This window comes from Rhipicephalus sanguineus, chromosome 2 (genome assembly GCF_013339695.2).
Source record: "Rhipicephalus sanguineus isolate Rsan-2018 chromosome 2, BIME_Rsan_1.4, whole genome shotgun sequence".
Lineage (NCBI taxonomy): Eukaryota > Metazoa > Arthropoda > Arachnida > Ixodida > Ixodidae > Rhipicephalus > Rhipicephalus sanguineus.
This window is the reverse complement of record NC_051177.1, coordinates 85,367,497-85,393,129: the sequence shown is the minus strand read 5'-3', so window position 1 is coordinate 85,393,129 and position 25,633 is coordinate 85,367,497. Positions and strand designations below refer to the sequence as shown.

At 48.3% G+C, this 25,633-nt stretch overlaps 1 protein-coding gene across 1 annotated transcript in view; it reads left to right on the top strand.

Annotated features, from left to right (window-relative positions):
• The first annotated feature begins 435 nt into the window (after positions 1–435).
• LOC119383283 (transient receptor potential-gamma protein) overlaps positions 436–25,633 on the top strand; it is a 35,949-nt gene continuing 10,751 nt past the window's right edge. Inside the window, exons 1-6 of the mRNA XM_037651351.2 lie at positions 436–734; positions 5,415–5,655; positions 14,156–14,500; positions 20,277–20,447; positions 21,690–21,924; positions 24,890–25,042. Of these exons, the coding sequence (XP_037507279.1) occupies positions 466–734; positions 5,415–5,655; positions 14,156–14,500; positions 20,277–20,447; positions 21,690–21,924; positions 24,890–25,042 (1,414 nt within the window). The 5' untranslated portion in view covers positions 436–465. The remainder of the gene's footprint in view (positions 735–5,414; positions 5,656–14,155; positions 14,501–20,276; positions 20,448–21,689; positions 21,925–24,889; positions 25,043–25,633) is intronic.

The window sequence follows — 25,633 nt, the reverse complement described above, 5'->3', positions numbered from 1 at the left end:
CACGATGAAATGCAAAGTTAATGATTATTAGTGTCCGGGTTTAACGTCCCTAAAACGCGGTGTATGATTTTGAGGAACGGCGAATAGTGGAGGGCTCCGAAAGTTTAAACCATCTGGTGTTATTTAACGTGCACCTAAATCTAAGTACACTGTCCTCAAGCATTCCGCCTCCATCGAAATGTGGCCTCCGCAGCCGCGACTCGATCCCGCGACCTTCGGGTGAGCAGTCGAGCACCATAACCACTAGACCACTGTGGCAGATGAAACACGATGTTAACCCAATGAGTACACCCGGACACACGGAAGCCGAGGTGCAAGTGCCACTACAGAAACACCTCAGTAAAGAACTCAGATTTCTGTGAATATGAGATGCGGTCTATAGAGAAATGTTCTACATCTTGAAACGTAGGTTTACGGCAGTGCCGCCGCATCAGTAGGCGGCACCGCTGAACCCAGGCCGGCGCCATGGACTTGGAGGCCGGCGAGGGCGGCGGGCCCTGCTGCGCGCGGGGCGGCAACTGTGCCTCGCCGCTGGGCTCGGATGGGATGGCGGGCCGCTTCTTCGGCGACGCGGCCGACGACGAACCGCCTGGACAGAGGCTTCCCGGTTCGGCACCAGGACCTACTGGCCTTCCTGCCGGCGGCACGGAGCCGAAGCCCGAGGGCCAGCTCACTCTGGAGGAGAAGAAGTTCCTCCTGGCGGTGGAGAGAGGAGACCTGGCTACAGCTCGAAGGTAGGACGAGAGAGAGCGTAATGAGCACACTAAAGTTGTAAACTAAATCAATTCAGTATGGTAAATCATTAAAGAAACACTAAAGTGAAACAATAAATTAGTTCATACTGATAAAGTATTCTCCGAAAACTCCATTGTCGTTAATTCCACCGCCATAGGTTTACTAATACATGAGAAAATCAATGTCAAGAGTAGATTTCCCGTGAAATCTCCAACTGGTAGCGTCACGGATTTCAGTGTATTTTTGTTTTGGTATTTTGGCCGCATTGGTTCAACGAAATTTCCTGAAACTTGATGAGTCAAGTCTCTGGCTCCCTCAGAATACAATGTACTAATTTTTCATCGACGAAGTACTACGTGGGCTCTAGTAGACTCCGTCAAAATCTATGACGTCACGGCGACTGGTGCGGGATGCTTCCATAAGGCCTTAGAAATCTGGCGCGTTCAATATGTAAAAAAAATAACAGAAGCTTAAGCCCCCATGCCCACGTACGAAACCTCTGAAGGCTTGCTAGCACACTTCTTAAACGTCTCTGTGCTCGGACTGTTAGCGAATACAGCGCATGCGGCTGTGTATAAATAAGAAACACGTAGTAGGCCTCGTGACTTGTCGCGTCCTATTGATTTTGGTATGCTTCACTGCACAACTGAAATGCCATACATTGTGCACGTTTTACTGCATAGCGCTGCTGTAACGCAGCAAAGCTTACTACTGAAAACTGGGGGGGGGATCGGAGATCTCTGTTCGTTCCGCGTTCGTTCTGGCGGTGTTACGTCACAAAAGTGGGCGGGTCCGCAGCTCTCTTCCGCCCAGAGCCAAAGGACAGCCAATCGTCAAGCGGTGAGCGGCGAGCTTTCCGGAAGTAGACGCGCATCGTTTGTCCTCGGCAAAGGGACCGAATATTTCAAAACGAAGTGTTTCTCGCCTTCTAGTAAATACAGTTGTTATACGAAAAAAGATATTGTTTTTCTTTTCAAGCTCAAGCAGTTTCTGAAACAGCAATAGCTTTGAGTGCTGATATTTATTGGTGTTAGTTTTTCTAACGTGCTTGCTATGTTAAGTCGCGCACGCGAAAGAAAACAGAAGAAAAGTAGCGGTTGGCGCAGTTTTTCAAAATGTCGTCCCACGGGAATGTCTGGCTTGGCTCCCGGGTGTCGGATCGTCAAAGGGAGCTTCTGATGGCTTTTATAAAAGAGCACCCACAATAGCAAACGCCGTCGCGCCCGCTGGGGCCGTCGTTCGCGAGTGAGGACCGGGACGACACGTGGCAAGAGCTGGTAGCGCTTTTGAACTAAGAAGTCCCTGCGCGTAAGACCACAGCCCAGTGGCAGGCCCGTTCATTTCGTTCGCACTGTTCGTTTCGAGAACCGAAAGCGACGCCGCACTCGCTCATGACTTCAAACGCATCTCGCACCTCCAACCGCAAGAGAAGCACACGTCGCAAGCGCCATTTTCTGAAAATCAGCTGTTGCGGTAGCCGCAACCGCCACATCATGCCGTGCGAAGCCGTTTGTTCGCTCGAGAGAACGCGTGCGAACGGCCTCGCGATCCGTTCGTTTGTAGCAGACGACATGCTCGTTATGACGCGGTATGACGTCACCAAAAAATAAAAGATCAAGCAAAAAGAAAAATGGCTACGCCCCTCAGAGACGTGGTTTTTTCCGGCTTCGGCTAATCGCGTGCGCCGCCAGAATGGGTGCAGAACGAACGGCGCAGAACAGAGATCTCCGATCACCCTACTCGTTATGACGCGATATGACGTCACCAAAAAAGAAAAGATCAAGCAAAAAAAAAGAAATGGCGACACCCCCCGGCCTTGAGTGGCATCTCCCGCTTCAGCCAATCAGCACGCTTGTTCTTCTCCAGGAGAACGAACAAGCGGAACGAACAGATCTAGACCTGCAACCCCATGCTCCCCCGCAGACAGCCAACGTATATAAGCTGCACTCAAAACGACTTTATGTCGAAGGAGACACCACATGGAATATTCGTTCCGCTTTCGCATGCCAAGTGGACACTGCGGAAGTGAGACCACTCAGCTTTATCGGATGTGGCTTAGAGTGACATTTACGACCGCCTTTACATTTTGTGCCGGAACTGCCGACAACTCCTTATGCGATGACTGTGGTCGCGAAGAAACCCTTCATCACATTCTGTGCGACTGTCATCGCTATAATGCACAGAGACGCTCGCAACAGCCATAGCTCGCTTTGATCAAAGACCACCAAAAATCATTCTGAAACGTCGACATAATAAGTCATAGCAGCTGCAACTGATAAGGACACTCTTCCAGCTTTTAAGAAAAACGCCAGGCCTGCGCTGAAACCGCAGCACAGTCACAGCGAAAGCTGGAAGAGCGGCGTTTCAAGAGCCCGTTGTAAGCTCTCTTGGGGCTACAATACAAGTACACTAGAAAGGTACCACTACGCCATAATCAAATTTTCGTGAAGTTGGGAAGCGCCTACTAAGCCATTATTTGTCATTCTGCGGAGAAGCGAGGCACCAGCTACACGTCTGTAAGGGATTATGTGCACTTTTGTTGACGCGACGACTGATGACGATGAAGAATTACGGCTCAGCCCTTTGTAATGGGTGGAAGCTTTAAACGGCCCACCAGTTTATGTAATTTGCACTGGGTGACGCCCGGTCGCTATTTCCCTCTGCCGTCATGCTGTATAACATACGCTGACGTGGGAGAGAGACGGGGGAGGGGTGCGAAGAACTTTACTGAGACCCCGAGAAATGGATCATGCGCTTATGGGCTTCCTTGGCAACCAATACAAGTGCACTTGCGAGGAACCCACTACGCTATAAATCATTGTAATTTTTGAGAAGTAGGGCAGCAGGCACTGTGCCATTTTTCGTCATTCTACGGAGAGCCGTGCTATCTGCTAAACGCATGCAAGGCACTATGCGCACTTTGTTCATGCTGTGCCTGATGACGACGAAGAATTATGGCAGAGACCTTTGTAATGGGTTGGAAGCAATCAACAACCTACTCGTTGCGCAATTCGCATTGTGTGACGCCTGGTTATAGAATTCGCGTTGATGCTTATTTTACTCTTCTACCACGCTATATTGCATATGCTAATGTGGTTCGTTCCCGACACGAAGCCTGTATAGGACCTTTTTGCAAAGCAGTTTCAACCACCGGCATGGCTCAGAGGTTGAATACTGGGCTCACACGCAGAGGACCCAGGTTCGAACCTCATTCCATCCTGGACTTCTTTCTTATTTCGTTTTTTTTTCTTATTTCGAGCGATACTGGTTACGGACACCGGCGGCGGCGGCGGCGGCGGACAACTACGGCGCCAAAAACGGCCGGTGAAATGATCTCATAACAGCTTTCGCTGTAATAACAGACCTGCTGCAGCCTAAACTGATGTTTGTTGCGATAGGCAAATGACAATGCACGGTGACAGCCAGTGTCACAGACCAATTCTGATGCTGTTACGGTATGCTATCCTACTAGTGTAGGGTACCAACCGGACTTTTACAGCGAAAGCTGTTATGAGATCATTTCACCGGCCGTTTTTGGCGCCGTAGTTGTCCGCCGCCGCCGCCGCCGCCGCCGCCGCCGGTGTCCGTAACCAGTATCGCTCGAAATAAGAAAAAAACGAAATAAGAAAAAAGTCCAGGATGGAACGAGGTTCGAACCTGGGTGCTCTGCGTGTGAGCCCGGTATTCAACCTCTGAGCCATGCCGGTGGTTGAAACTGCTTTGCAAAAAGGTCCTATACAGGCTTCGTGTCGGGAACGAACCACATTAGCATATGCAATATAGCGTGGTAGAAGAGTAAAATAAGCATCAAGCGTCGCACAACGCGAATTCTATAACCAGGCGTCACACAATGCGAATTGCGCAACGAGTAGGTTGTTGATTGCTTCCAACCCATTACAAAGGTCTCTGCCATAATTCTTCGTCGTCATCAGGCACAGCATGAACAAAGTGCGCATAGTGCCTTGCATGCGTTTAGCAGATAGCACGGCTCTCCGTAGAATGACGAAAAATGGCACAGTGCCTGCTGCCCTACTTCTCAAAAATTACAATGATTTATAGCGTAGTGGGTTCCTCGCAAGTGCACTTGTATTGGTTGCCAAGGAAGCCCATAAGCGCATGATCCATTTCCTCGGGGTCTCAGTAAAGTTCTTCGCACCCCTCCCCCGTCTCTCTCCCACGTCAGCGTATGTTATACAGCATGACGGCAGAGGGAGATAGCGACCGGGCGTCACCCAGTGCAAATTACATAACTGGTGGGCCGTTTAAAGCTTCCAACCCATTACAAAGGGCTGAGCCGTAATTCTTCATCGTCATCAGTCGTCGCGTCAACAAAAGTGCACATAATCCCTTACAGACGTGTAGCTGGTGCCTCGCTTCTCCGCAGAATGACGAATAATGGCTTAGTAGGCGCTTCCCAACTTCACGAAAATTTGATTTATGGCGTAGTGGGTACCTTTCTAGTGTACTTGTATTGTAGCCCCAGAGAGCTTACAACGGGCTCTTGAAACGCCGCTCTTCCAGCTTTCGCTGTGACTGTGCTGCGGTTTCAGCGCAGGCCTGGCGTTTTTTTTCCTCTGATTGACCTCTCTGCCTTTCCCTTCACCCCTCTGCTCTCTTTCTCTTTCGTTGGTGCTTCACTGAGGTCTGCAACACTACACGCACCTGTCCACGTGACGCAGGTATCTGCAGAGCGCCGAGGCCGGCCTGAGCACCCTGAACTGCAACTGCACCGACCCTCTGGGCCGATCGGCGCTGCTCATGGCCATCGACAACGAGAACCTGGAGATGATCGAACTGCTGCTGCTGCACAACGTGGACACCCGCGACGCGCTGCTGCACGCCATCAGCGAGGAGTACGTCGAGGCCGTAGAACTGCTTCTCGAACGAGAGGAGGCAACCCGCAAGCCCGGACAACCTAACGTGAGTCGGCTGCCCGTGCACACCGGACATTTCGGAAAACGCCGCGTGCGGAAGATATATGCAGAAATCCCGAGCTCGTTTCTTTAACACTTTAGTGATCAGTGTTGCCAGGAGCAACAGCTGAAACAATTTGTTTCTTTTTAACGTCGGAGCTGTTAAAGCTCTGAGTAAGGCCGGTGTCGTAAACGGTAAGCTAGGTGGGTATGCGCCACAGAAAAGCGGGTATGTGCCAAGCAGCTTTTAGCATAGCATAGGCATGCATAGCACAGTACAGCAAGTAGGTGGGAAAGGTAATTGAAGGTGAGGAGGAGGTGAGAGGGTAAACCACAGCATAGCCATGTACAGTATAGCATAGCAAGGGGTGGGAAAGAGAAGTCAGAGGGTGAGGAGATGTGATGTGAGGGTTAGGAGGAGGGAAAGCAGGAGAGAGGACAATGTATAAATAAAGAAAGAAGAAGATATAGAAAAGATAAAGAAAAAAAAATGAAAGGAAGAAGAAAGAAGAAGAGGAAGAAAGAACTCAATCTGCGTTTGCCAGGTCGTAACGCTTGCTTGCGAGCTCCGCTGTTCACCCAAATTTCAGAGCGTGGAAGTGGCTTTAATCTTTTTTATTGTCTCGGGCTGTTGGTGAGATTATAAACCTAGCGCAACGGCAGCTTCCATAAACCAAACACACAAGACAGCAATCGCTAATTGCTCTACGACAGACCAGGTGTCTTCAAACGCTGAGAATAAATGTCTATGCGCGCTAAATGCCTATCTTCGTTCATCTCTGGACCTCGTATTCAAGTTGAATTTTAACGTTAACGTCGCTCAACGCCCTTCGCGATATTCTTCTTTAACTCTCCGCCATTGAAAATGCGCGCAGCAAGTGATGGGCACTCTTCCGCGACGTCACAATCCGGTGCACTACCACTTCAGAAGCTTCAAAGCAGCTTCGAGAAGTGGCCTAATGGCGCTCAAAGAAGCACGTGTCGCCCTCTTCGCTAGGGGTAACAAACTTCACTAAGCACTTTTAAGGCACTTTTAAGAGCCCATTGAAATAGCAACCTGTCACTCGCCGTCCAAGGGGCCCTTCTTTACGTATCCCTGCCGAGCAGCGAAGCGAGGCGAGGCCGTAAAGAAAAAGAGCCAGCGCGTGATCGGCAGTTAAAAGCGCCCCCTTAAGTCGCATCGATCGCACTTTCGCTCAAACCCGGCAACAAGTTCTTACTGCTCTATCATTTGCAGCTGGCGTCGCCTTGATCCCCGTAAAACTGAACGCTTAAGAGACTCTCGTGGACCGAACTTGCGCAGCATCGGCGCTGCTCGCGTTAAAAGCTTTTTTCGCGGGGTTCTCCGTTTAATCTAATCCCCGCGGCTCTCCGTCGTCGTCGGCACTTTATCTCAAGCGGAGAGTGAAACTCTTGCTCCACGCCTGGAGAGTTGCTAGTGCGAAGTTCTAGCGCAATAGAATACGTACGCGTGCACCCCGCTAACTTGTGTGGACGAGTTCTCGGTTGCTCAAAACAGAAGCGCCCGACTGACTACTTGGAGAGGTGATGAAACAGTGGTTTTCTATTAGACACCTGTAGTAAATTGATAGAGTGCGCCACACCTATAAATTACAGTAAGTAGCCTCCTGCAGGTTGCTACGCTGCTAACAACTAATTGCAGTAATCAAAACTCGCGCGAGAGTGCATTACAAATGTGGAGTTCCTCTTGGACATAGCTTCAGCTTTCTCTTTCTTTATTTCTTTCTTTCTTCCTTTCTTCCTTTCTTTATTTCTTAGCGGCGAAGCTGCGTATATCTAGGTTCTGGCGGATAGTGTCTGTGGACGAAGTATGCCTAAAACAACAATTTTCCGCACCCTTCGTCTTTCGCGCCTCGCCTCCTCGCCCCCTTACCACCGCCGATGCCTCTGGTAGGAAGTGCCACCACCGAGTATCGCGACACTTGTGAAAGTGTCGCGATACTCGGTAGTGGCACTTCCCACCAATCGTTGTGTTCCTTTGTCTCGTGACGTAGAGATCGCGCTAACGCTGTTATCAGCAGTTGCCCTTTGATCTCGCTATGGGACGGACGCGTGTCGTCCGCTCGGAGGAACAAGGGCGGGAAATGAAGGAGGGCCAACGCTCACAGAAGTGCGAATGGGCGCAAAAATTACGTCAAGCCGCTGCCGCAGAACGTGCAGCCGCAGTCACTGGCTTCGCTGGCTTTCTGTTCACAGTAGTGCAAAGGCTCTGAATGTGTTTTTTTTTTTTCGTTTTTCTAACGGGAGACGACAGAGGGTAGGAGTATAATGAGTGACCTGCAATGCACGACAGCGTGTGGGTTAACTTAGAGCACATGGTAACGAGGTTAAACACTTTTCTTTTCCTGACCATACATGTCATGCTGTAGGAAAAAATAATGGGAAGCTCCGACGGAGGACACTATGCACTTACGCCTCTGTGGTGTACAAAATCGGTTAGTGTGAAAAGGCTGGCTCACCCTCTTTCACTGTGTTCACACACTTTTGCCATTTAAATAAAAACTATAACATGTGACATTCAAGCCTTGACGCTGCATAAAAAAAAATTCAGGTTTTAATAACCACATGATATCTGTTATACTTCGGTACCTAACCAGGCCCAGTCTTGCGGCTTAAATAGCTTGCCCGATTCCATATCACTTTCAGTGTCTTCATGCGATGTTCATTTTTTTGTTGTTGTTGTTGTGTCTCATATCAAGGCAAGAGTTACGACATGCACATTTGCAAGCATATAAAATGCGTGCTGTGCGTGATAGGATGTGAGCGTTATTGCCTGTGGAAATGGAGCACTGCATTGCGACGTCACTGCCTACAATATTAGGTCAGCGCTCTCAGCGACTCGTAAAGCACCACGATGATGCAAGGGCTTTCGAAAAGAACATTACTAGATTTACCTTTCCTCTCTAATGCGTGGGCTGTGAACGCGGATCGTGGACTATACGTCGGCCAACCTTTTTACGAAACTTTCGAGGCGAGTTCACAGAATTACCGTCATCATCGCCTTACTTTCTTAGAGGCGACTTCACATGAGCGTATCGTGGGTTGCAGGTCACGTGATCTGCCGTGTGCGGCGAAGATAGCAACTTTGTAGAAAATACGAGCTGAGAAGGCCGTACGATCACCACAGCCTGCCAGTGCGCTGTCTTCAACTAATCACTGTTTTGTCATAACTTGAAAGAAACCGCGATAAAGAAAAGCCTTTTCTGATATGCACCGCCTGTTTTTACAACGTGCTACAAGACTAGTAGACAAGGAGAATGCCTGCCCGAAGATAAAGGTGTATTCAGGGGCAACGCAACCTAACAGATTAATTCTTAAATGCGACTTCTGGATTTCAACATTTATCGGAACCTGAATTGCGCTACTAGGTGGTAAGTCTGTACTCACTAATTGAGGCTTAGCAAAGTCTGAACACATTCTGACTAGTGATTGCGCGGAGCTGACTAACAATTCGAATTGATTACAGTCCGCGATAGGAACCATGGGGAGGGTACATTTTAGGGCGAAGGCTAGATTATGAAGCTCGTGCGAAGTCCATAATTACTGTCAGCTAGGGGGGAGCGTTAAAAGAGCGGCTTTGCTCGAACGCACTTTGCGTACTTCTGCGAAGTGCAGAGGACTTCGCTTAAACTTTGGACAATTACGTTGCAAAATATCGAGCGGCGAGAATCACGAGTAACAATGGCGCGCGTCCTCGCTGCTTGTACAAACTCTCTCAATAAGTCGTGGAAGTTCAGCCAGGTGGAGAATAGTGAAAACAAAAAGAGCGCCATTTACTCGCAGGCAACTTCCTCGCCAATATAAGCCCCTTCCTGCTAGAAGCGCTTGCCACGTTGGCGTCTCCAACCGTCAGATTTCCCACAAAATGCACCGCAGCTCACACTTGAAGCCATGCAGGATAACCTCCCGTGCTCGCCCGCCGCGCTTCAGTGAATGGAGGTGACAGCTGCAGGGCACGGGTGCGCAAAATAACCAGTTTTAAATTCGGGCTCCTTAAGAAAGCTTTACCGCAGTGGCACCGCAAGCTCGTTGTGTTGAAAAGCCCGCCTAAAGGAAGTGCTGAGGGAGCCGACGGCTTTAAAGGAACGCCTTTTCGTGGCCGCTGCAGCTTCGTACTCGTGATGCACGAAGGTGCAGGTGGATGACGAAACTTTATAATGAATAGTGAGAAGTGAACGGTGAAGCCATAAGAATGCACAACTTGCGTAAGAGCCGTGTGATCTGGACTCGTTAGGAATCAGCTGCTGAATTCTAACTGCGTAGAGAGAGAACCCTTAAAGGGACACTAAAGGCAAATAACAATTTATGTCAGAGAGAAAGCTCAATATATGACAACGTCTAAAACGGCAATATTATCAACAGCAGTGCCCTACTTACCGAGAAACTAAGCTAAATGTATCACACGATGAGCGCCACGAGTGAGACATTTTACAAGTGATCCCGATGACGTGAGAGAGTCTGAATACAATTAATCACTAGTAATCAAACTAGCTGCAATAAAAAAAGAACCTTCCGTGCATCAAGAGAGGTAATAAAATGCTGCTTGTTCGTTTCTGTTTGATCCATGGAAAAAAGAACCTCTTTGGCGTTGCCATGGGGAACGGCGCGCGTGGTTCACAAGTTCCGTAGTTCCGTTTTCGCCAAACCGCGCTTCGCCCGGCGCCCTACCTCGTTCACGCGGTCGCGTCTCAGTGGTAGTTTCGGTATCGCGTACTTCCGCGTGTGTTTCGCACGCTCGTGAAAGTCGCTCTGACAGAAAGTTCGACAAAATACCGCATGCATGTGATGTTGCCAGGATGCCCGAATGGTGCACGCCAGCCAGTGCACGCCGCCGCGCAGTAAAGGCGGGCAACGTTGGGCACGGCAACAGTGACGTGCGAAAAACCGTTATGAGGCGGGTGATTTGAAGTGCGCTAACGCGATGCGGACCACTAAAACATGATTTTATTTCAAAATAAGCACTTCCTTGGCATAAAAAGTAGCACTACGAGGCTTCTGGACCACTATTTCAACAATCAACGTCGACTTAATATTTGCCTTTAGTGCCCCTTTAACAACTATTGTCGGGCACAATTTTAGAAGTAAGCGCCATTTCCTGCTCAAAGGATGAAATGCCGGTGTCATTGCAGTCTTCGACACCGGAAACTCCTTTTGCATGTCAACGTCGTGTGATATTTTTAATCATCGCAAACTGATTCTGATGAATATGAGCGCAACGAGGGCAGGCGTCGTCAGCCTTTCCACCCCCCCCCCCTCCTGCCCACGTCGTCCTTAAACAAGCTTATCTGATGGTACCGTAAAATTCCGCAACATCATACTAACGTTCTTTCTTATTACTTTTTCTAATAAAGATAAGTGAGGGGTCTGAGGCGGAGTATTAGACAGAGATATGACACGTCAAAGCTGCATATTCTGGTATACCAAAGTTTTCAACGAACTTGAATTTTTCTTCCTTTTTTTCAATGACGTTATTCTGATGTATTTATTATACCGCACCCCAATTTTTCTTTTCTCGTGTCATCTACAGTCCGGTACATACAATATGGAGGAGAGAAGTGAAGCAGCGTGAATGAGTAGCGCGGAAATTTTAGCACGCCTAGAAAGTTTTCACATCAGTTCATCGCATTTACATTTTAATAAACAAAAGAAAAGGCGCTTCTTGAAGCCTTCATTAGCATGAGAGCAGCACTGCAAAGCATATGCCCTCCACGACGTCCCACCGCGAGTGAATGAGTAACGAGGTTGCCCTAAGTGGAGAACTTTCCACGTGCGTACTGCAATTATGAAACTTTCCTCGGAATTTCCGCGGGCACATGCATGAGCCAACGTCGCCGGACCTGCTCCTCTCTTCACGGCGCTCAATGTTTCATCCTTTTTCATAAGTATTCTTGCAGTGACACGATCGCATGTTCCTCAAAAGTGCGCATGCGGTCATCATCGCTAGGCAGCCCTGTATACAGTATACTGCAACACAGCAGATGCACTCAGCAATACGCTATAGATACAGAAATCCTGTTTGCTTATCCTCTGGGCTGTTGCCGTTCAGTGTATTGATCATAATCAGGAGCGTATTGAGCATTACATTGGCCATCGGAATACTTACGCGCTAAAGAATGGATCAGAAGCTATCGACGGCGATTGTCAAGGTGTAAGCGAATCGCGGAGCGCATTTAATGAGGGAATCATGCGCTGGAATCCTTGCCTTAGCCAGGCGGGGAAGGGGCGGAGGGTTCAAACCCCCCGAATTTTTTTTCAATTTTGCGTGTTTATTTATGCAGCGCACCCATACAGGCACACGCACGAACTTACGTTTGGTAAACTTTTCCCCTCCCCTCCCCCTCCCCGGAAAAAAATTTCTGGCTACGCTCCTGGCTGGCTGGAATGACATACAGATGCTGCGTTAATTGAACATTACACAACGTTTCTTCTTCTGCGGCGTAATTCCGCAGATAACCAATACCATTGTCATGGGAATATATGAAGCTACATATGGAATCCGTACACTGTCTAAAAAGTTTATATGGAAAGGATATGAAAGTATGGGAGTGGCATGCGGATCGTTTCAGTATGGACGCATCTTCAGGGCGATGAAGGCGGCTCGGACAATGTCAAACAGTTTGCGCGCGTTGTTCCAACTCTGAACGAATAAACATGCGGGACCAAGCATTGTTGCACTGTTCTGCAAACGGCGACGGCATCCCCAAAGGGCGATAACTTCCCGCTCTTTCGTGTCCTTGCACTAAAACTCTCGGCGCCCGCCTGCAAGATCGTCGACCCGTTCGACAACAATGGAGCCCATTAAGCTTACTACAAAGCAAGTGCAGTGCCGACTCGACAACGACTGTCTTCAGCAGCTGCTTTTGTTGCCCACGCTTTAGCGCCCAGCACGACAGTGGGATCGACTTTTTTTCCGCGAGACAAAGCGAAGCGCTGAGCGAAGTTTTTCTTTTTGCCCCACGGCGAGGCGAGATCCATAAGTTCGCTTGTACGGAGAATAATATAATTGAACTGCAATGGCGTCGATATGTGCAAGGCACACGCTGCCTGAATAAGTCTTGCTGAGCGCTTCCCAGGGAACAAAATAAAGAGAACGGAATTTGCTGAGCGGACGTTGTTCGCGGGGTGCTGCGATGGCTGAAGGGTAAAGGGTGCGCAGTGCTTTCTAATTATGCCTTTGCTGATGACCTCTCCACATTCCGCGCGAATGCCCCTCTGCCTACTTTTTTTTTCTTTAATCTTTCTCAACCTTCTGCCTCATTTTAATAAGCAGAACTTCGTTTAATAAGGCTCCCGGCGAGCTATTCACGAAATTTATGTAGGCCAGCACATTCCATCGGGCTCTTCACGAACCCCTGTATTATTCTCGCTGACACGCGAAGCAGTATATTTCTATAGTCTGATGATAGCACCCCGGGCTCGCGCATGCGTACGAACGCTTGTGTAATTGGTCTCGCAATGCAGGCTGAACCCCAGTCCACTGTAAGCCGGCTTGCATTACGTCATCTGAGGGCAGGCAGCACAGTTTTTGTGGTACTGAAAAATGCGGAGCGTAGCTGAGCATGACGTCAGCGACAGCCTTGTGTGCTGCACTCATTACTCAGAGTTCCACCTGACGTAACCTAAATAAATGTTGCTGCACTTGCTTTCTGCGCCACACTCCGGACAACGGAACGGTTTTCTTTATAAGTTTGTGCAACGGCCAAAAAGCTACGTTCAGGTTTCCTCGCGCTTTGCACAGCGTATTGCATAAGCCACGTTGGGGTTAGGGGTAAGAAGGTGTTGTTACGAGGGAGAACGGAGGTTGTTCGGTTCTGCGAAACTATTTTAAGCGCTTGGTTTCATCATTCCTCGCTAGGACCAAAAGTATTAGTAGTCTATGCCATTAAATAGCGATTAACAGGATTCTGCTTTCCCAGCAACCACGCGGTTACCCTTTAGTGACCTTTCAACATTCGTGACCACAGGCTCAGCTAAATGTGACTCAGTGCCATTGAAATAAGCTATATCAACTGAATAAGGTCGCTCCATACCTGCATGGTGTGAAAAGTGACTGCGCTGGTCACATGTTGACACTGAAAGAAATAACATACGGATACCTAAGGTACTGTTCATTTACAAAGCATTGATTTCGTTCTTGTTCGTCGTTTTGTGTGGCAGCTCAGTAGCGCATATGTGTTAACTGCTATTCTGGTGCGTATCGCTTACGGTGCATATCGCTATTCTGGTGCATATCGTATTGGTGCAAACAATAGAACTAGGACTAAAACGACAAGCAAGCAGTCCGTACACTACGCTCCATGCGTCTCCTTCTCGTCCTGCATAGCTTTAGGGACAGTTAGATATGTCGCAATCCCGAAGTATATAACCTAGCTTTTTCTCAGTGGTCAGATAGCAGGTTCGGTATTAAGCGTGCTTGCAAAACGTCTCCGAGTTGTGTTCTTCCTTTTTATTACTCGTACCATAACGTCAACACATGTCGTGCGCAGAGCTGGGAGGCCATCGACCACGAGACGGCTGCCTTCACGCCGGACATGACGCCGCTGATCCTGGCCGCTCACCGGGACAACTATGAGATCCTCAAGATCCTGCTGGACCGCGGCTACAGCTTCCCCGCGCCACACGGCGTGCGTTGCAGCTGCGGCGACTGCGTGCGCGCCCGCTTGGAGGACTCGTTGCGACACTCGCGCTCACGCATCGACTCGTACCGCGCTCTGGCCTCGCCCTCGCTCATCGCTCTGTCCAGCAAGGATCCCATCCTGACAGCGTTCGAGCTGAGTGGCGAGTTGCGGCGGCTAGCCTACCTGGAACACGAGTTCAAGAGCGAGTACCTTGTGAGTCCTCCACCTCTCGTATATGCGAACAGCTCAACGATTTACTTGCTGGCTCGCACACTTGCATTCCGTTCTCCACTTCCCATTCGTACTATCGAATATGCATGATATGATCATCAGCAACAGCAGCCTGAGCACGCCCACTGTAGGGCAAAGGCCTCTTCCGTGTTTCGCCAATTAACACGACCCATGTGCTTGCTGCGGACACGTTATCCCCGCAAACTTGTTAAGGCACCTGCAGTAAGGTACGCATTTGGGCTGGTCGATTCATGATTAAGAGTGGAAGAGCAGCGCTAAAAAGGCGACAAAAGAAAGTACACTGCACCGTGGTCTGTGTCCTTTCTTGTCCCGCCTTTTTAGCGCTGTTTTTCCACTCATTCTTAAGGGTCGTTCACATGTGCGACTGGCAGCGGCCCCTTCTTGTCCCTTGAGGTTACACCTATTGTTCTTTCCATGGCTAGCTGCGTCGTCCTCATTCTAAGTTGAACACTCTTCGTAAGCCTCCATGTTTCTTCCCCGTACAGAGGTAAGTACGTTGCACGATGTGCTCTTCAGCAAGCTGGACTGCTCCGCACGCCGAATTTTCGGAAAACAAGAAACTTAAAGCCTTCTTATTCGTCGAACGTCTCTGAGATATTCGAGACCTTCTGGCGAACTATATTGCTATCCTACGCCGCTCTAAAAGCTGCCAAGCTTCGCCTAAGCATTCGAAGAGCTACCTTTAAGTTGCTTTATTTACGAACGCCCTTCGGGTGCATAGAAGGACAGAGATATTAGAATCTCTCTGTAGCCAACGTCTGGTAACAGTTGAAGATACTACCTCCTGTGTAGAGCATCAAAACATCTAGAAAAGTTGCGTCTCTTCCCAATCGTAGAAATTCGATAAGGAAAAACAAGAATTCAGGGAAGAGGCTGGACATTGACCAACACGTTGCACGTTACTCGGTGCAAGAATTAACTGGCGAGCTAGCTATACTTCATGTGTTTACAACTACTATAAGAGAGCTGTTGCAGGTGACCTTATGTGCATCCGCCATACGTACAGTACGACTTTTGTTCGGTAGAACCGATCAACGAAAATACAACGCCTGATAACTTGCACGAAGCTAAAAGCTGTGAAACGACTTTGAAACACAAGGAAGTTTATTGACGAAAGGCGAAGCTTTACTGTACACGTAACGTTTACATAAACAAAGAAAACAAGCAAAAGACAGTGTATACGTTTCACAGATGAATACTAAGACACTGATTTATCTATCTATAACAAGGAGCACACAAATTTAAAAAAAAAAACGAAAAAAAAACTTGAACAAGTTGTTCAAGTATTGAAGACTTATACGCACGTACAATATATAGAAGGAGGCGTGTTAGTACGGAACTACTGGAAACTCCAGCTCGCCCTTCCATAATTTAAAGAAACGTGTGTGCCATCCTCGAAAGAAAGCTGCTTCTCCGTGTTTTTCCCGCTGCTCGTCGAGGTAATTCCACACTATCAGGCGCACTTTCTGGAGTACGGTGTAGGCGCCTCGATGAGGTTTGCGGCGTCCTTCCGCTAAACAGCGCCGCCGACACGAAACGCACAAGGTGACTGCAACGACCAGTGCGGGACGTACATGCGGGACGTACGAATGCCGAATAAGCGTTGCACACCTTCAGCCACGGAGATCATGGAGACTCGTTACTAAGAATAAGACATACAGCGTAAGCAATGTTTGTCGCTGTGACGTCTTCTATCTCGTGCCGACCTATACCGCTGGTTACTGTGCTCTATGATATGATCGTGAATTTTCGTTCTCAAGGGAGGAGTTACCCATTTCCCATAGTATAGAACATATGTGCTCTTAAGCCGCCTATCTTTTATCTAAATACAATCACTCATACGCTGCCATTGCACCAATAAGGCATTTTCTTCTTCCTGAACAGCCAATGTAATCGTTTTTGCCTTGGTCTTAAAGGAACACTAAAGGCAAATGACAATTTATGTCAGAGCGAAAGGTCAATGCTTAAGGACGTATAAAACTTCAATATTATACAACAGCTGCTAATCGAGAAGTTAAAGGGGTCATGAACCACTTTTCCAAGTAATAATCTAATGGCCTCAGTATCGGAGTGTACTGCCTCCCGAATCGATTGCCGCAAAAATTTCTCGAATCCGTCAAGAATCAGCGGAGTTACGGGGGTTTGGCGCACGCTCCCAGCGCTTTCTCTCTTTTCTCGTGCCGACGAGCGCACTGGAAGCTAGACAGGGAGGGATGGCATGGGGGAAAGAAGTTACGCCAGCGCGCGTCATGAAACGCGATCGCTCTCCCGCTGTGATTCGCTTGCGCGAGTGCGGCTACCGTGTACTGAGGAGTGCGGCGCCGGCAAGTGGCGGCACCCCGCGGCAAGAAGCGCATCTGATCCGAACGCCGCTCTCGATTTACGTCGGCTATCGGCCAATAAGCCTGCTATGTCTCTTGCGACGTACAGCGGACAGACGCCCTGCCCACCGACGAGAGTGAGAACCGGCTTCTGTTTGAAAAGAGGGTGCCTGGGGAAACGGCAACTTCGCGCTCCGCTTGTGGCCATTACGCGGCGCGCACGACTGTAATATTTGGCAGAGCAGTTCATAGCCGTGTCAGCTTTCCGCAGGATGTGTTTTTTCAATCAGCCCAAGGGGTGCTTCATGACCCCTTTAAGGTAGATGTAGGACACAATTTGCGCCACCAGTGGGACATTTTGGAATGAGCCCGATGACGTCAAGAGTGCCCAGTACAATTAATTAACAGTACTCAAACTACTCATAATAACAAATAACCTTCCGTGCATTATAAGACGTAATAAAATGCAGTTTGTGAGTTTATCTTTTATTCATGGAAAAAAGAACTTGGCGTTACCATGGCGAACGGCGCGGGTGGTTCAAAAGTTCTGTTATCGCCGGGCTGCGCTCCGGTCACGCGGTCGCGTCTCAGCGGTAGTTTTCGCATGCGTAGTCGCATCTCAAGGGTACTTTCATTATCGCATATTTCTGCGCGGACTTTGCTGGCTCGCGAAACTCGCTCTAACTGCACTTTAGAGAAAATGCCGCGTCCATGTAATGTCTGCTGCAGCAACGAAATCAACGACTTTCCAATGGGCGCCACGGAGGGAACTGCTACGCTCTAAGTGTCAAAGTGCCGCACTTCTACGAATGCAGGATGAACAACAACAAAATCTACTCCTGTGCTCACTTCATTTTCGTGCAGGGGATTAAACGAGATCAACAATAACGTAAGCAAGTCGTGTCACCCACCCTTCAAAGCAGTGCTTCCCCGCAGCGATGTTTCGTCGGTCTTGTGAGGATGCTGCATGCCCAGAAGAATACAGAAATAGTTCCAAGGTTTTAAAAAAGCAAAATTGCATTAATAGTAAGGGCTACATATCATTCTCGTGGCTGTTTTCGTGAACCGTCCCTCTCCGCGCCTCAAAGCCAAATGAGTGGTCAGGCGCCTTTCGCACGACTCCTCGGAGGGGATGATCGTTGGTCCGACGTGTATCGCACCAGTGAAGGCTGCGCACATAGATTCAACGGGTTGATCGTGTCGCATTTTGGCGACACGGCGTAAACAGAGGCTCACCGAACGGCGCCAGCACAAACACACGCCCGCGCCTAGGGTGGCCGTATTCCCGCATGCTGACGGCCGGATCGCATGCATCTTTGCGACTCGACACAGCAGTGTCCGAGTATCAAGTGCTTCCGCGGAAAACATAGCATCACAATGCCAGTAGCAGCGGCCAGCAAAACAAGCATAACAAGAAGTATTATTGCGTGCGTTTCCGGTGGAGGCGCAATACGGCAAGTTGGACCAGTTGGTCGGGATTCATCTTGAACTTGGTTACAGCGCAACGCTAGACAAGGACAAAAAGAAGGAAACGAACAACACGGCGCTGACTCTCAACTGACATTTTATTAGAATATTGTGAAAGATGCATATGTAGCCAGTGCATACCCCGTGTCATGCGCAAGATACAAAGAAACATCAAGGCAGCATCGTCAAAATTATCGATAATCAAGACTGGCACAGGTAACTAAATTCCTTCTCATGAAGAGCGACTGACGGTTCAGTGATACAAATCTTGTCTCTAATCGTTATACTGTAGGTCTCAGCGATTTCTCTTGACAATTGGTTCGCATGTTTAAAAATGACGGTGGTTGTGTTAAGGATGGGGCGACAATAAAATATCAGTTGAGAGCCAGTGCCGTGTTTGTTTCCTTCTTTCTGTCCTTTTCTAGCGTTGCGCTGTAACCAAGTTCAAGGTGGAGGCGCAGTGTTGCCAGATAACGGAAGGTGCTGGCGTAGCGCCCGCTAAAGGCGACCTTGGGGCAGTGCTTACGTCACGACTCCTTGAGAGGCGGGCGGTTTGAACCGAGTTAGCAGTATGTGGACCACAAAAACGTGATTTTCTTTGAAACTAAGCATTTCCTTGGCACCAAACAATCACTACGAGGTTTCTGGAATGGTATTTCAAAAGTCCACGCCGAGTTGTATTTTGCCTTTAGTGTCCCTCTAAGTAAAACCCGTGTCAAGTGGGCAAGTTATGCGCACTTAGGAGAAGTACGCTTCAGAACCCTGAGTGACACTTTAGGGTACGCGGTGCCAAACGTGAAAACAGAGCGCACTTGTAGCAAAGAAGAAATGGCAAGAGTCTGCGAGCTCGTTTTAGGAGGATGTAGATAGAAAAGTACAGGAAATTCAGAAATATGATTGTTGTACGTTGAATTAAAGATAAAAACAAAAGCTTTTTTTTCTCGCCCAAAAACGCAGATGTCTTTTATACGAACCATTGCATGTCAATACCAAGCGAGACGCATGCAGCCGAGACTCAGCAAAATGCCTTTACAGAAAGCGCAAGTGACACTCCGCTTGCGTCGTTTAGATGTGGTAAAGCTCACTGTAACCGAAGTGTGCTCCCGTAAGTACACTTGACTTGGCCGCTTGACACGGGTGTTACAGTGTAATTTGTATTCTGCTGTGTGAGAGCACTATGCAGCATTACCTGGGCTTGTTTAGATATAACTGGCTTGAAATCGGCACTTAAGTGCAAGACTGGTTCTTCAAAAGGCGTTAAGCGCCAGTCAAGTAAAAACTTGGTTCTTGAATACGGTGGTTAAAATCAAGGAGATTAATTGGTTGGAATACAAGCTGAGAACATGTTTTCACCATCAATGGAGACAAATATTGTGGGTACTGCCTACCTTTACTATATCAAAAAGGCCTCCATGTTCGCGCTGGCTTGGCGGCAGTATTTTTCTTGATACCTTGTTGGAATTTCGATAAATTTTGACATAATATGCTGACAAGCAAAGTCTTCTCGCCGCCTTCATAGTCTTTAATGTGGAAGGTTACACTGCTAAGTGGTTAATGGCTCCTCTGAATGAGTACCACCTGGAAACAAAATTGGGCAGTTACGTGGCGCGAATAATGAGGAAGCGGCGGAGATGATGGCGTTGCCCTCCTCCTTTCTCTGCACGTCACTCGAGTGAACCAGAAGACGAAGTAGAGGACGAAGATGAAGAAGAGGACGAAGAGAGCGCGTGCCGGTTCGTGATGATGATGATAGTTTTCCTGCGTCGCCACACGGCATAACGAAATGCTTAACAGCTCCGCAGTAGAAACCGGCAGATCCTACGCATTGTGGAAATCGATTTCATTGGTTCGCGTTCTATCACGCTGTAACTCCCCCCCCCCCCCCCCCCCCCGCGTCACTGCCAGCTCATACCGGAGACGTAAGCAAAGAATGACTTCCGCACCTGCAGGAACTTCGTCGCAAGTGCCAAGACTTCGCGACAGCGCTGCTGGACCACACGCGCACCTCGTACGAGCTGGAGGTGCTGCTCAACTACGACCCGACGGGTCCAGCCTTCGAGCACGGCGACCGCATGCACCTCACCCGCCTCAAGATGGCCATACGCTTTAAGCAGAAAAAGGTAAGTCGTTGTCGAGGCAGGATCGGGTACTGCGCTTTACAGCCGGGTCATTACAGTTCTTGCGAGTTCACGGAACAGACGCACGAGATGTTATTAAGGCGAAGGCCTTAGATGCCTCATAAAACGCGAAAGTTGACCGTCGGGATCAGCGGCGTCAACACGAGTGATGCAAAAAAAAATCATCATCGCGTGATAACGTACTACATGGCGCCATCATGACGTCACAAGTCGCAGAAATTTGTGACGTCACAGGGGCGTCCCATGATGACGTCATCACATGGCATCATGGCTTGGTGAAAGTTGGGGCGATCACGGAGGCAATGCAAAACCAGGTGAGGAGCACAAGACTTGCAATGCCTCCTGCGCTGTAGTCCGTGCGAAACCACGTTAGGGGCAGAAAGCTTTCGGAGTGGGGCGGGAGCAGATCAATGCATCGAGTCATAGGAAAAAAAGAAAAAGATGGCTTTCGCCTTCGAGTCGTCTTAGGCGAATGCATAAAGGATCCTCTGAGTTTTTCGCAGAAAACTCGCGGGCAGTTCTGCAGCCTCTTTCTATGTTACAAGAACGCTCGTAATGTTATATAAACTAGAAAACACCGTAAGCAGGTTCATTTGACTTCGGTATAAGCATAGCGAAACAATAGTTAACTTTGGGACATAATTGCCTCTTTTCTACATTTTATATGTCTTCTATAGGTGTCACACGTCCATAGGTATAATACGGCCGCACGTATGGAGGTGCCGTACTACGTCCATGCGTGCGCATTTTTGTTTCCTTGAAGAAGCACATTATCCTGTCATTTTACGGACTGATATTAATGAGGAACATACGAGGAAATTATGTAGAGTACATTTCGCTTAACATCACTAAGGGCGCACATGATTCCTCTCTTCTGTTCCTGTCTCTTAACCGATTCTGACAGAATGTAATCAGAAGATCTTGATAGCCACATTTCGGTCATCCAGTATACCTCTACCTTGAAGTACCAAAACCTTGATAAGTCTTTCGGTTTTTTGCTCTTATCTGGACAATATACTTTTGCGAGGAGCCAATTCACTCCGGCGCTTTCCAGTGAAAGAAAAAAGAAAGTTTACTGAAGTTGTTTACTCTTTCTATTGCCTTGGTAGAGTCTAGTATATCCAATATACCATATCTTGTCTTTCATACTCTTAAAGGCGTCGCTTCGCTTTCCACTGTGCAGTAAGCGGATAATTTGACCGACTTTTCTTCTACGTCACGCAGTTCTGCGCTCACCCGAACGTGCAGCAGCTGCTGGCGTCCATCTGGTACGAGGGCCTGCCGGGTTTCCGGCGCAAGAACATCATCCTGCAGTCGATGCAGATCCTCAAGATCGGCCTACTCTTCCCCGTCTACTCGGTCGCCTACATCGTGGCGCCGCACTCGAACTTCGGCCGCACACTCCGAAAACCCTTCATCAAGTTCATCTGCCATTCGGCTTCATACGTCACCTTCCTATGTGCGTAATCGCGTCGTTTGCTTTTAACAGCAGAGCTGCTTAAACTTGGCAAAACTCCGGGATCGTCCGCGCAAAACTGGGCGGGTATGCGCCACTGAAAGCGGGTGTGTGCCAGGCAGCTACTAGCGTAGCACATCCATGCATAGTATAGTATAGCAAGACGGTGGGAAAGGGAAGCGAGAGTGAGGAGGAGTGATGTGAGGGTGAGGAGTATCTTCAAAGGAGGGGCGAGGGTAAAGCATAGCATAGCCGCGTATAGTATAGTATAGTATAGTATAGTATAGTATAGTATAGTATAGTATAGTATAGTATATCTCAAGGAAGTGGGAAAAGAAAGTGAGGGTGAGGAGGAGGAGGAGGGCAGAGGGTAAAGCATATCATAGCCGCTCATAGTATAGTAGCAAGGGGGTGGGAAAGGGAAGTGAGTGTGAAGAGGAGTGATGTGAGAGTGAGGAGGAGTGAAAGGGGAAGGGCAAAGCAACCAGTTCAGCTGTTTCCTCAGCCTTCGCACCGCTAGTGCGTAGCTGCCCCGTTTTCTTTTTTTTTTTTTTTTCGTGCGTAAGCATTTTGAGACGATTCCCCGCAAAAATGTGTAAGTAGTTAGCTCGTGATAGAACCAGCTCCTCCAGGGCAATTCGCACGTGTATTGTTAGCGTAAAAGACACAAGAAAGGCAAAGAACGTAGTGACGCATACTGCACGTGCGAATGGAACACGTGCAAATGGAAAACCAGCAAGCCCAAGTAGGCGGCCTCCTGAACTCCAGAACAATACATGGGCTAAATGAGGTATATGCATGACAGCCCGGTTTACGAGTGCTGAGCTATATAGCTACGAGTCCCAACGGTGCTCAACGAATTAAAGCAATATGTATCGAAGAATTCACAACGATCATAAGTTCTGATACGGGGTTATGTCGGTCCGGCTACGATCATCAGTTGATCGAAGCGGATGAAAACGTGATATGCAGACATATGAACAAGTGTGTGGTTAGATCGAGTTCAGTTAGGTTGATAAGGAACAGCCGCGGTTGCAATGCGTTCGATAAGGACCGATAAAGTTCGGCTTCGTCTCGATCCGGCTCAGATCGGATCTGATCGGGTCTGATCGCAACCGACGAGTGTCCGATCGCGGTCGATCTGGTCCGATAATGTTCGATAAGGGTCGGGTGACATTCGCCAGGTATATGGCGTCGTCAAGCGCATTGCGCTGAAAAGAACGTTTACGCATACTTAAACAACGCCTGTGGAGGATTTGTATATTTCTTTCCACTTCGTTTCTTTTCGTATAGTACGCGAGCGAGCCCGCCACGGTGGTCTAGTGGCTATGGCGCTCGACTGCTGACCCTAAGGTCGCGGGATCGAATCCCAGTGGCGGCGGCGGCCGCATCCTCGATGGAGGCGAAAATGCTTGAGGCCCGTGTACTTAGATTTAGGTGTACGTTAAACCCCAGGTGGTCGAAATTTCCGGAGCCCTCCACTACGCCGTCCCTCATAATCATATCGTGGTCTTGGGACGTTAAAGTCCAGGTATTATTATGTTATACGCGAGCGAGAAAGTGTGTGTTCGCCAAAATTCTGTCCTCTGGTGCATGCTTCTTTTAAGGCTGGGCTCTTCGATTTCCCAAACTATGTACAAACCGGCCCAGTACCAGGCTCTTCTACGAGAAAATTGCTCGCAGCAGTGTAAACACAGATTCGCGCGGGCCGCGTCTCAGACTTGAAGTTATAGTGAGGAAAGGGGTAAATTTGCAGCGCAGTCTGGCGGCGTTTTTCCCTGTAAATTATAAAACGTGCCTGCGCATGCATAAGAAGGCAGCAGGATTGAGAATACGTATCCTGCGCACTCTGGTGCCTTTCTTTTTTTTTCCGTAACTCGGGGCCCTGTGCGCCGCCATGTTTCTTTTAAAATTTTTTCAGTGTCACATAAGCATTCACCACGGCGGCTCAGTCACCTACGGCTCACGCTGCTCAGAAGAAGGTTATAATAATAATAATAATAATAATAATAATAATAATAATAATAATAATAATAATAATAATAATAATAATAATAATAATAATAATAATATCTGGGGTTTAACGTCCCAAAACCACTATATGAATATGAGAGACGCCGTAGTAGAGGGCTCCGGAAATTTGGACCACCTGGGTTTCTTTAGCGTGCACCTAAATCTTCATAAGAAGGTTCCCGGGTTCGGTGCCAGCTGCTGTGGTCACTATATGATGCTGGAGGATTGCGAAACACGCTCGTGTATCATGCATTCCGTTCGTTTTAAAGAACTGAAGACGCTAAAAATTGGTCGGTAGCTTTTCACGACGGCGTTCGTCATAACCCACTGTGAAATTTCGGGTTCTTATCCCAGACACGTGTGCAGATACCATAAAGATGTGTAGACATACAAGTTAAAGCAACTCAGTAAACAATCAAACAACGTTCCTCTTATCGTCGATTGTCGTATACATTTGGCAGCTACCATTCTATTTCTCGAAATGCAAGCGCTGTGGAGTTTATGCCGTGGCTTATGTGATAATAGCATTTTCGCTGTACTATGCGCGCTATTCTTGTGTATACGTGATAATTGTATGCACCATAGTCATCAGGGTATCATCACCCGACACCTGGAGTAGCAATCCAGGTGACAAACTAGGCTAACCTATCCGGAATTTTCATTAAAGTCTATCTATCTATCTATCTATCTATCTATCTATCTATCTATCTATCTATCTATCTATCTATCTATCTATCTATCTATCTGTCTGTCTCTGTCTGTCTGTCTGTTTGTCTGTCTGTCTGTCTGTCTGTCTGTCTGTCTGTCTGTCTGTCTGTCTGTCTGTCTGTCTGTCTCTTGTTACGCAATGTTTTTGCAAGCTGCAGTTAAGTACGCGTTCGTAATGTGGTTTAGGTGACCGAATGATGATAACGTGCGGAAATGACGCGGGCGACGGTTTCGCTCTCTCCTTCAGTTCTGCTGATGCTGGCATCGCAGCGCATCGAGACCGTCGTGGTTGAGTGGTTTGGAACAGACGAGATGAAACAGAAAGTGCGCAGTGACATCACGACCAAAAGAGGAGCAAGTCCTAGCATAGTCGAGTGGATTATTCTGGCCTGGGTGATAGGTGAGCCACAAGTACTCCCCACTTTTGTCTGCCCCTTTTTTTCTTTCTCTTTTTTGTAGCTTTCCTCTTGTTTTAGAGCATCACCTTAAAGGGACACTAAAGAGCAAAACGATTTTTCTCGCATTCGCAAAGTAGTCTTCCACGATACCAAAAACAGCACGCTTGCTGCGAGAAGACGCTTAATAAGCGAGAAAACGCGCAAAAAGAAAATACAGCTGGCGACGCCACCTTAGAATTCCCGCACCATTTGCCGTGACGTCACATATTTTTGACGGCGCCTGCTTGGGCCTACGTAGTTCCTAATCAGTTAAATCGAAGTACATTGTCCTCTTAGGGGTGCCAGAGACATGACATGACGAGTTTGCGGAAATTTCGTCGAGCCAGTGGCGCCAAAACACGTTAAAGGCTCTTCGAAACCTTTTACGTCACGAATTACAAAGTTCGGCGCGAAATTTAAAAATGATACTTTGAACTTGGTTGTCTCTTCTAATAATAAACCGATGGAGGTGAAATAAACTACACAAGAGTTCTCCGAGCCCACTTTATCAATCTATACCAATTCATTGTTTCTCTTTAGTGTCCCTTTAATGC